Source organism: Humulus lupulus, chromosome 5, assembly GCF_963169125.1.
Source record: "Humulus lupulus chromosome 5, drHumLupu1.1, whole genome shotgun sequence".
Classification (NCBI taxonomy): domain Eukaryota; kingdom Viridiplantae; phylum Streptophyta; class Magnoliopsida; order Rosales; family Cannabaceae; genus Humulus; species Humulus lupulus.
The window spans coordinates 166999514-167011848 of NC_084797.1; the positions used below are offsets into that span (position 1 = coordinate 166999514).

The 12335-nt window shown below is 42.7% G+C and overlaps 1 protein-coding gene across 1 annotated transcript; it reads left to right on the forward strand.

Moving 5' to 3' along the window:
- Window positions 1-8339: 8339 nt before the first annotated feature.
- Window positions 8340-8702, forward strand: LOC133779650 (uncharacterized). The gene has a single exon (XM_062219585.1). It carries the CDS (start codon window positions 8340-8342, stop codon window positions 8700-8702), a length of 363 nt encoding a protein of 120 aa, XP_062075569.1.
- The last annotated feature ends 3633 nt before the right edge of the window (window positions 8703-12335 follow it).

Consider the following 12335-nt stretch of genomic DNA (forward strand, 5'->3'; position numbering starts at 1 on the left):
CCACCAATATAATGTCCGTAGATCCTGATACATCTTCGTGGTACCCGGATGAAGTGAGTATGGCGTAGTGTGAGACTCATCCAGTATCTCTCGTCTGATCCCCTCATCTGCCGGAACACAAATCCGTCCCTGATACCGAAGCAAACCTGTCTCAGAAATAGAATAATCCTTAGCTGTCCCTGCTAAGACATGCGCCTAACTTCCTGCAACTGCGCATCCACCAACTGACCCTCCTTGACCCGCTATAACAGAGTCGATTGCAAGGTAATATTAGCTAACTGGCCTACCATCAGTTCTATTCTTGCCCTGACCATCTCGTCAGCTAATTCCCTCGAGATCTGGGTGGAACTATATAACTGTCCTGGGCCCCTCCGGCTCAACGCATCCGCCACCACATTGGCCTTCCCAGGGTGATAAAGGATATCACAATCAGAATCCTTAACCAACTCCAACCAACGTCTCTGCCTCATATTCAGATCCTTCTGAGTAAAGAAATACTTCAAACTCTTATGGTTAGTGTATATCTCGCACTTCTCTCCATACAGATAATGACGCCACACCTTCAGTGCGAATACCACTGCTGCTAACTCCAAATCATGAGTCGGATACCGCTGCTCATACTCCTTTAGCTACCGAGATGCATAGGCTATAACTTTCTCATTTTGCATCAGCACGCAGCCTAATCCCATCCTCGATGCATCACAATAGACCACAAACTTTCCTTCCTCCGAAGGGAGACTCAACACAGGTGCAGAGATAAGTCGTCGCTTTAACTCTTGAAAGCAGTTCTCACACTTTTCTGTCCAAACAAACTTCTGATTCTTTCTTGTCAACTCTGTCATCGGTGAAGAAATCTTTGAGAACCTCTCTACAAACCGTCTGTAATAACCGGCCAACCCAAGGAAACTTCGCACCTCCGAGGCGTTCCTTGGCCTCAGCCAATCCCTTACTACTTCTACCTTGGACGGATCCACCTTAATCCCTTCTGGCCCAACTATATGCCCAAGAAAAGTCACCTCTGGCAACCAAAACTCACACTTCTTAAACTTAGCGTACAACTGATGCTCCCTTAACCTCTGTAGAACCTATCGGAGATGCTGCTCATGCACTGCCTCTGAACGGAGTAAACCAAGATGTCATTGATGAAGACAATGACGAACTGATCCAAGAAGTCCTTGAACACCCTGTTCATTAAGCCCATGAAGGCTGCTAGGGCGTTGGTCAGACCAAAAGACATGACCAAGAACTCATAATGGCCATACCGTGTCCGGAAGGCCGTTTTGGGTATGTCCTCATCTTTGATCCTCAGCTGGTGATAACCAGATCGAAGATCAATCTTTGAGAACATCGTCTTTCCCTGCAGCTGATCAAACAAGTCATCAATCCTTGGTAGAGGGTACTTATTCTTGATAGTCAACTTGTTCAATTCTCTGTAATCTATACACATCCTCAAAGTCCCATCCTTCTTCTTAACAAACAACACTGGAGCGCCCCATGGAGAATAACTAGGCCTGATGAATCCCAAATCCAGAAGTTCTTGCAACTGTATCTTCAACTCTTTCAGTTCTGCTGGCGCCATTCTGTACGGTGTCCTAGATACTGGTTCTGTCCCTGGTGCTAACTCAATCTCAAATTGAATCTCCCTGCACGGCGACAACCCTGGCAGATCCTCAGGAAATACATCTAAAAACTCACACACAATCTGGTCTCTCCCGGCCCTGCCGGCATAACCCTGGTAGTATCCATCACACTAGCCAGAAAACCTATACATCCACCCTGTAACAAGTCTCTGGCTCTCAATGCTGAAATCATGGGTACGTGGGGTCCAGACACCGCACCCACAAAGAAAAAAGGGTCCTCGCCTTAGGCTCAAAAGTAACCATCTTCTTCCTACAGTCAATCGTAGCCCCATATCTAACCAACCAGTCCATCCCCAAAATCATGTCAAAATCCTCCATATCCAACTCGATCAAATCCACCGAAAGTTCCCTACTATCAACCATCACTGGCAGTGCCCTAATCCATCTCCTAGAAACTACCAGTTCCCATGTAGGCAATAAAGTCCAAAACCCTGCAGTCCGATACTCACTAGGTCTACACAATCTATCAATCACCCTACTAGAAACAAAAGAATGTGTAGCACCAGAATCAATCAATACTGTAAAAGGAAAGCCAGCACTAGAAAGCTGACCTGTCACTACCGAGGGACTAGCCTCGGTCTCTGCCTGAGTCAAGGTGAATACTCGAGCTGGAGTTAAGCTATCCACCTTTCCTGCTTCACCTTTCTTCATCGTTGGGCAGTCTTTCCTGAGATGCCCTACTGCCCCACACACAAAGCATGCATTGGCCCGACACTCGCCTAGATGGCGTATTCTACATCTCGGGCACTTTGGATAGGTCCGCCATGCCTCGCCACCACCCTGACGGCCACCTTGACCACCCCGACCCCTCCTATCAGGACCAGCAGTGGTCGAAGTGTCAGGAGCCTTTCTCTTGAAGTCCCTGGGGCCTCTGCCCCTACCTGTCCCTGAATAAGGAGGCACCGCTCTGCTGCCCTCACGCCTCACCACACTCTCCCTCCATATCTTGTTCTTCGCTTCCTCAGCGGTAAGAGCCTTCTCAATGGCCTGGGCATAAGCTGTTCCTCCAGGTACCGTTGTGATCCTGACATCCCGGGCTATCATAGCATTAAGCCCCCTGATAAATCGATCTTGCCTAGCAGCATCAGTAGGCACAAGATCTGGTGCAAACTTTGCAAGCCTATCAAACTTTAGGGCATATTCAGTAACAGTCATATTGCCCTGCAGAAGACTCACGAACTCATTGACCTTTGCTGCCCTGACAACAACATTGTAATACTTCTGACTGAACAAGTCCCTGAAACCTTCCCAACTCAAAGTAGTAACATCCCTGGTCTGCGATGCCACTTCCCACCAGATGTGGGCATCCTCCCTCAACATATAAGTGGCACATGCCACTCTATCATGCCCCTCTATCCTCATGAAATCCAGAATTGTATTGATCATAGTTAGCCATTGCTCGGCTTTCAATGGATCCCATCCACCCTCAAAGATTGGGGGTTGCTGCTTCCTGAACCGCTCATATAACGGCTCCCATCTGTTACCACCCTCCCCTGACTACACAACTGGTACCACTACAGGTGGTACAATAGGGGCATCACTCCCTGATGAAGCCTGCTGTCGTAGAATGCGGATCTGCTCGTCCTGACTCTGTAATCGAGCCTGCATATCTGCCATTAACTGCTGCCAGTTCTCAGGGACCGGCAGAGGATTCTGGCCCTGGTCATCATTCTCGGTCCCGGACCTAGTGCCGACTAGTCGTGTAGATTTTCTTGGACGCATAGCAATCCAAGTCAATCTGCAAATAACGACTCGGCAGTCAGACCATGATGACAGGGTAAAAAACTTCTCCAAGATCCATCAATAGAACATAACCAATCACAAACAATCAACATATAAGCATCCAACCTCATGCACCGGCTGCTAATAAGCACACCCCCAATCTCATTACACAATAACAATAAAGCAGGCATTCATCCATGCACAATATACAATTAATCATCCATATATATTCATTTACATGCACGACAATGCTAATAAACATGCCCCAATATTCTCACACAACAGTCAAGGGCCAGGCCCTATCAGTATCTCATGCTTCCTAATAATCCAGTAAATAACAACATTCATAGCTCATTTCAGGCACATAAGCACATACACACATATAAACATTACCGAACCCTGATTTGAGCTTGTCTCTAGCAGTGAATGTACATGTCTAGCCTGTCTTTAGGATCCCTTAAACCTAGGACGCTCTGATACCAAGTTGTAACGCCCTGGATAGCCAAGACCGCTACACTGTGTACTTATAAAGGTGCAAGACTTGCTAATCAAATCATTAATTTAAAAATGTGTCACTAAACATGTACAAGCTAGAATTAAAAAAAAGGTTTTGGTCTCAAACGTTTCATTTTAATTAATCAAACTGTTATATACATGGGATCCCAAAAGAAACAAAGTTATAAGTAGGTTTACAGACTTCCAAAAGTACATAAACAATTATTAGCCATACTAAGGAAAAATAGACAATCTTTGGGTCTCGCGTCCCTGCCTAAACCTCAACCGTGGCGGCTGAGCAGCTGGCCATGTACATTCCGCTCGTAGAGCTCTCCTGATCAAGGTTGGTCAAACTTGCCCTTGCCTTTACCTGCACCACGTAGCACCCGTGAGCCAAGGCCCAACAAGAAAACACGTGCAACACAAATAGTAATAACAGACAGCAAATTCACTAAGCATGAACTCTCATCAAGTAATTCGCATAATATCTTTCAGCATATATTCAGAATCATGGATGTAATCAAACACTTGTAACATTCATATCACATAATAATCAGGGCCGACAACTTAGGCCGCACCCTCTGTTTATCCCACTGACTCTGGCCCGCTTAAACCGAGCTCAGTGCATATTATGTTGTCCTTGGCTACCAGTGGCCAAGCTGCGCCCTGTGCGCTAGTGTAACCCTTGGCACCCTTAGGTCGTTGGTTCACTAATTAGCTTGCATGGCATAATACCATCTTTTCAAGCATACGCGATAGGGAACCCTTAGTCCCATCACAGATATTCAACCAGGTGCAGTTTTCTTACCTTTAGTCTTTGCAGTTATTGTTTATGAGCAACACTCCTCAAGCACGATCCGTTTCCGAGCTTAAGCTTTTATCACCTAGTCACAACCAAAGTACTAGGTTTCATTAATATCCAAATATAGGTTTTCGGGTACAAAACTAACTTCTGGGAAATTGAATCCCACCAAGCACAGTGGTGAAATTGATCCCAAGCACTCTAGGCTCAATTCCCGACCTTAAAAACCCTAAACATTCAAGTGCACAACTAAGGGCTGCGGACCCGGCCTCAAAATAGAACCAAGGGCAGCCCTGGAAAAAGACACGCGCTGCGGTCCTTGCATTGGGCACCGCGGCGCTCACCCTTGGCCGAGCCTCCTTGGCTCATCTTCAACCTAGGGCCGCAACGCTCTAGAACAGAGCCGCGACCCTTCCCTTCGAACGCAGAATTCCCACCATTCCCAACATCTAAACCTCATCCAAAACCATCCCAAGGCTTTCCATTTCAACACCCAACAATCCCAACACTTTCAGAACAAGTTAAGCCACACAATTCAACAGAAAAACTCAGCTTAAACTCATAGAAATTATACTTTTAATTCCTGAAACTTAAGAGCATAAACACTCAAAACCAACTAGTCAAAGCTTAGATTGAAACCTTTAATTTATAAATCAAAGCTTACCTTTTCAATAGAATCCTTTCCCTAACCAAAACTCAGCTAATTTCCAAAGCTTTCCAACTCAAATTCCACCTTAAACATCAAAATTGAAATCACCTCAATACCCAGCTGAAAACTCAGAATTGAAACTTCAAAAACATAGTTTGATCCTTACCTTAGCCTTGATTAAGTATCTCCTGGATAATCTCTGAGCTTAGCTTCAAATCCCCATTGAATTCCCAGCAAATTCCCAGCTTAAAATCCCAGAAATTCCTTGTTTTCCCTTAGTGGTTTTCACCTAGTTTTCCTTGAGAGAGAAGAGAATAAGCTAAGAAATAAAGTCGATTTATTTCTTTCTACAGGTTTCCTTAAGTTTGTCTTATTCGTTAAGTTAATCCCAAGGCTCGGGGTGCCGGAAACGTCCCCGAGGGCAAAATGGTAAAATCCCCCAATATTCCCGCCTAGACTTCCTAATCTCGAATATATCTCCATATATTTATTTTCATAACCCGATAGTCTAAATAGCTACCCGATACCTCAAATACCCCTGACTTATCCAAAGTCAACTGTTAAGCCCTGTTGTGACATTTCCCCGCTAACTAGCCCTAGGATCGCCTCGAGTCGTGCTCAGCAGACCTACCCACATAATAATGTGGTTCTCACAATTACCATATGTACATATCACATTAATACCAATATAGTCATACAAACATTATTAATCATATAATTATGCATTTAAATCTATAAAATCATTCAAATCACATTAAACCCAATAATGCCCTCCCGGCACACTAATCAAGGCCCTTAAGCCTCATTAGGGAATTTGGGGTCGTTACAAGTCTAGTGCAAGTAGTACCTAAAAAGGGTGGTATGACTGTGGTGAAGAATGAAAGTAATGAACTGATTCCAACAAGGATTGTGACGGGTTGGAGGATATGTATAGATTATCGGAAGTTGAATAAGGCAACTAGGAAATATCATTTTCCTTTGCCTTTTATTCACCAGATGTTGGATAGGTTGGCGGGGCATAACTACTATTGTTTTCTAGATGGGTACTCAGGCTATCATCAAATTGTAATTGCACCGAAGGATCAAGAAAAGACAACGTTTACACGTCCTTATGGGACTTTTGCTTTTAGAAGGATGTCATTCGGGTTATGTAATGCACCAGCCACGTTTCAACGGTGTATGATGGCAATATTTTCTGACATGGTTGAGAAGGGGATTGAAATTTTTATAGATGATTTTTTGGTTTATGGGTCCTCTTTTGACACGTGTTTGACTAATTTGGAGCTAGTTTTGAGGAGGTGTGAAGAGTCACATTTGGTGCTTAATTGGGAAAAGTGCCACTTTATGGTAAATGATGGAATTGTATTGGGGCATAAGATTTCTAAGAAAGGCATTGAAGTGGATAGGGAAAAAATTTCAACAATAGAGAATTTGCCACCACTGGTTTTAGTAAAAGGAGTACAAAGTTTCTTAGGTCATGCGGGATGTTATAGGAGGTTTATCAAGGATTTCTCCAAAGTTTCGAAGCCACTATCCACTTTGTTAATGAATGGGGTTACGTTCGATTTTGATGAGAAGTGTCAACAAGCTTTTAGGATACTTGAGGAGAAATTGATTTCAGCAACTATAGTTGTTGCACCTCAATGGGATTTGCCATTTGAACTGATGTGTGATGCCCGTGATTTTGCGGTTGGGGCAGTGTTGGGACAAAGAGTTGACAAGGTATCCAGAATTATTTATTATGCAAGTCGGACCTTGAATGATGCTCAAATAAATTACGCAACTACAGAAAATGAGCTATTGGCCATAGTGTTTGCTTTTGATAAATTTAGGCCATACTTGATTGGGAATAAGGTGGTTGTTTACATGGATCATTCGGTGATAAAGTATCTTATGACCAAGAAAGATTCCAAGCCTCGTCTTATTCGGTGGATTTTGTTGTTACAAGAATTTGATGTGGAAATTAAGGATAAGAAAGGTACAGAGAATTTGGTGGCTGATCATTTTTCTAGATTAGAGGTTGATGAAGATTCTCTTGATAAAGAAGTTTAGATTAATGATGCTTTTCATGATGAGCAGCTGTTCGAAGTAAGTGTTTGCAAGGATGTTCCATGGTTTGCAGACTATGTTAATTATTTGGTTGCTAAGGTTATACCTCCTGAGACGACAAGGCAACAACTAAAGAAATTCTATTCGGAGGTGAAGCATTATTATTGGGAGGAGCCTATTCTGTATAAACATTGCCCTGATCAAGTTATTAGGAGATGTGTGCCCGAAGAGGAGATGTTGTCAATCTTAACTCACTGTCATAGTTTGCATTGTGGTGGTCATTTTGGAGGAACAAGAACAACAACGAAGGTTTTGCAAAGTGGGTTTTACTGGCCTACACTATTTAAAGATGCTAATGATTTTGTCAAAATTTGTGATCGTTGTCAACGGATTGAGAATATATCAAGAAGAGATCAAATGCCGATGATAGGTATTTTGGAAGTTGAGTTATTTGACGTATGGGGGATAGAATTTATGGGACCTTTCCCATCATCGTATAATAATAAATATATTTTGCTTGCGGTGGATTATGTTTCTAAATGGGTAGAAGCCACAGCAACTCCTACTTGTGATGGGAAGGAAGTACTTAAATTCCTTCATAAAAATATTTTTACTCGATTCGGCACCCCCAAAGCAATTATTAGTGATCGGGAGAGTCATTTTTGCAATAAGTGGTTCACTGCTCTTTGTGCTCGCTATGGTGTTCATCATCGAAATGCGTTATTCTATCATCCAATTGCAAATGGCCAAGCTGAACTGTCGAATAGGGAAATAAAATGTATCTTGGAAAAGACAGTAAATACTTCGAGGAAGGATTGGTTGAAGAAGCTCGATGATTCACTTTGGGCTTATCGCACTGCATTCAAAACTCCGATTGGTATGTCACCATATCGATTGGTGTTTGGTAAGGCTTGTCATTTACCGGTGGAACTGGAGCATAGAGCTTATTGGGCTGTGAAAAAGTTAAATATTGATCACTTATATGGCGGGACAGAATAGGCTTATGGAGTTGAATGAGCTTGAAGAATTCCGAAATGAAGCTTATGAGAATGCGAAGATCTACAAGGAGAAGTCGAAGGCCTTTCATGATAAGCGAATATTGAGGAAGGATTTTCAACCAGGAGATAAGGTCCTGCTATTTAATTCCAGACTTAAACTTTTTCCTGGTAAATTGAAGTTGCGATGGTCAGGACCGTACACGGTAGTTGTGTCACTTCCTTATGGAGCAGTGCAAGTTCATAGTGAGAAGACGGGCCATGTTAAGGTGAATGGTCAGAGGTTGAAGCATTACTTGGAGGGTCCGGTGGAAAAATGCAAGTCCGTGGTGACGTTGGAACCAATTTGATCTGAAGATAAAGAAGCGTCCGACTAAATGACGTTAATGACAACGCAGTTGAGAGGCATCTCATTATTTCTAATTTTCATTTGTTTTAAGTTTCAAAGTTTATGAAAAATTTTAGTTTTTATTTTTTTAGTTTTGGTTTAACATATTATTTTCTTTTAGTTTTTATTTTTAAGTATTTTTGAATGTAGTAGAACTGTGGAAATCGTGAAAACTATTGAAAAAAAATGAAAATGATGAAAATGTTGAAGCCTGGAGAGAGGGCTGCGGTGGATGGAGCAAGGGCCGCGACCCTTGACAAAACCAGAGAGGGTGGCTTGGCATGCATCAAGCACCGCGACGCATGGGAGAAGGGCAGCAGCGCTTCATCGGGTTCTCAGAAAAAAATAAAATAAAAATATTTTATAAATTTTTTTTGACACGGGCCGCGACGCTTGAGGGAGCGCACCGCGATGCTTGTGGGATCCGAGGCTTTAAGAGGGTTTCCCCTCTTCCATTTTTGTCACTTCTCTCCATTTTGAAAAATTCCAAGATTTTTCTCTCAATTTTCTCTCCTACTTTTCTCTCTTTTAACCCAGAAATTTTCTCTCCAATTCCCTATTACACCTTGAATCCATATATATTATCCTCCAAACATTTCTTTTTCCTTCAAATTCCCTATTTTTCTATAGAAATATCTAATTCCCAAAACCTTCAAACCCTTATTTTTCAAATTCTATCCATTGGAGTTCAAATGGTGATTTAATGGTTACTTGGTGCAATTGAAGGGTTCAAGAGGAGTCTATCACAGTCAAGTAAGTGTTTCTACAAATATTTGAATTTTTTTTTGGGTGATTTCCTTATATTGAAGACATTGTGAAGGGATTATTGTTATGAGATTATTGTGTGGATTGAGAAGCATTGTAGTGAGTTTTTGAACTGTTTGAAAATCCATTGTGAAGTTTGGGGAATATTGAAAATATAGGGGAGGTTCTGTCAAATTTTTAGTGGGATATTATGGGACATAAAAGAAATCCTTTTAGGGCATCATCCTCTAGGAACACAAATAGACCATTTTTTTCTAAGGAACCTGAACAACCACTAGAATATGATGCTACAAAATTTGTGAGTAAGGCAGTTTTTGATCGGTACAAAAGGATACGTAAGAGGAAGGTGATAAGTGAGAGATGTTTTGAGTATACTGAAACACCCTGTGAAATTTCTACTTATGAAGATATTCGTGGAGACAGTCAACGAAGGGGTTGGGCTATGTTTGCTGCGGAGGATGTAAGCCATGCAAATTTTTCGGTGGTTTTAGAATTTTATGCGAATTATGTTGAGATGAAAAATACGGAAGTATTTGTGAGAGGTGTCCAAGTTCCTGTCGGTATAGATACTATTGCTGTGTTGTACAACATGCTAACATATGAACAAGAGGATGATGAGTATCATCAATGGGCTCATGGGGTGGTCTCATGGGGTGGGCTCATGGGGATGATATTAATTTGATAGAGGTGGCTGAAACTTTGAGTATACCAGGAGCTCGTTTTACTATTGTTGGTGGTGTTTCAAAATATCTTTGGCATTATCAATTGAATCATATGGCTCGGGCTTGGGTGCATTTTGTGAGCGCACGACTAATGCCGACTACTCACATGTCAGATATCAATAAGGAGAGGTTGTTATTGGTGTATGCCATTATGACTGGGATGACTATTGATGTGGGCTGCATTATTAGGAAAAGTATGAAAGATATTAGCATGTTGACTACTACGGCAGGTGTTGTCGTGGTTCTTCGGCAACAAATAATTAATAGAATAAAGAGAGGGATTAGTGCTAAATAATGAACCGTAATAGATGAATGATCTCAAAATAAACTGATAACACGAATACTTTTTTAGGTGGTTCAAAGGTTAAAATCCTTCTAGTCCACCAGCCAATATTATTGATATCTCTCAGATATTCTTTACAGGGTATTTCTATGCAGATTAGAATCCAACCTCTTGCAACTCCCAGGGTCTCCATATTTATAGGGAGAGGGCACCTGGGGGTTGGCAAGGGAGGTCATCCTGTGACCTTCTTACCCATCATGTCACTTCTGTGACATTCATGATTAATTCCTAAAACCTGACAATGAAGTGTGGTCTAGTCAATAGGTAAATGGGATAATGGGCCGCACGGCCCAACCCAGTCGTGGGTGCCTGAACACGCACGTTTATGCTGCGTGTCCGAGAATTCAGGGATGGATCAGACACGTGATGTCTGATATATGCACGTTTACATTGCGTGGTTGACTTTATAAGGGGTCAGAGGTGCCAACTCAAGCTTGCACCTCGAGCTTGATGTACTCTCAGCTCGTAGTGTCCATACTTTTGACTCGACTCCTTAGTAATCTCATTAAGCCTTTGGTTACCTCGAGCTAAAGAGGTAGGACCTGGTAACAGCAACTCCGGGTACGTGGCATCCACGTGGCTGATATAATTATGCCCTTTCTCAGCTCGCTAATAGCCCGTGGATATTTAGGGCGTACATTTGCCCCCCAAGCCCCTACTCGTGGCACACGACATCACCTGGGGCCACAGTGGGAGCTTTTAGGCTTCTTTGTGGACTCTTCACATTTCGCCAATTACGCTGGCATCGAATACGTGGAGCATCGTGGTTGATGACATTCCGTCTTCTGAGAACCGCATTAAATGGCCTAGCCTATATTCGGCCGTCGTTTCATCTTTTGATTAGTGATCCTCGTATCCTACATCAAGGCGATCCAACGACCCTCCTCCTTTGGCCTTTTACGTATATAAAAGTGCTGGCCACCTTTCGCATGGGCTACCCGTTCATTTGAAAATTTTCTCATTTTCTCATCTTCTTAGTCTCAAAATCCTTCCTTTCTTCTAGTCACTGTTCCCAGCGTTCCAGAAATTCAGACACGAGAGCTCCTTCGAGACTCTGGTACCAGCGATCCCAACAGGATTTCAATCCAGACGACCCTTTCAGTTTCACCACAGCAAATCATTTCTGTAAGTCCTCCGTTTGTGCATGTTTTAAATGTTTTCCTTCGCTGTTGCTTAGGTAAACTTTCTCTTTATTCGCATGCAGTAGGTTGCTTGTTTTTTGCTGGTATTTTATGCGTAGGTTTTTATCCTAGGGGCATCGACCGTAGGAAAAACCATTTAGGAGCATGACTCATAGAATACACTTTCTGGGGTGATTTTCTGGGTAAATTTTTTTATACCTGTTTGGAATAGCCAATTCTTAGGGTGCAAAAACCGGGTAGCTTAGGGGACACGCTTCATAGGCAATTTTGCCTACTGTTGCCTACTGAAACTTTCCTTCCAAGGCAAACTTTTACTCTGACCCTCCTGACACACGGATTCCGAGTAATCGGGGACCCGTTGGGAGCACAGACGCGTGTTCATAGAACTGCGTGGTCTCACTCGTCACGAGTTGAGATTACCTCAGCCCGTGTAAAGGAAACACCTCACGCTAGATTCTTTCTTATACTTAGGTCGCCTTTTCTAAATTTTCTTCTTTGTTCGTTAGGCGATCAGATGGGACCTAAGAAGAGCGCACCCAAGAGTGCGGGCAACTCGTCTTCCCAGCAATCCAACAAAGGAAAGGAGGTGGTCACGGACTCCCCGATCCCCAACTTCGGTCCAA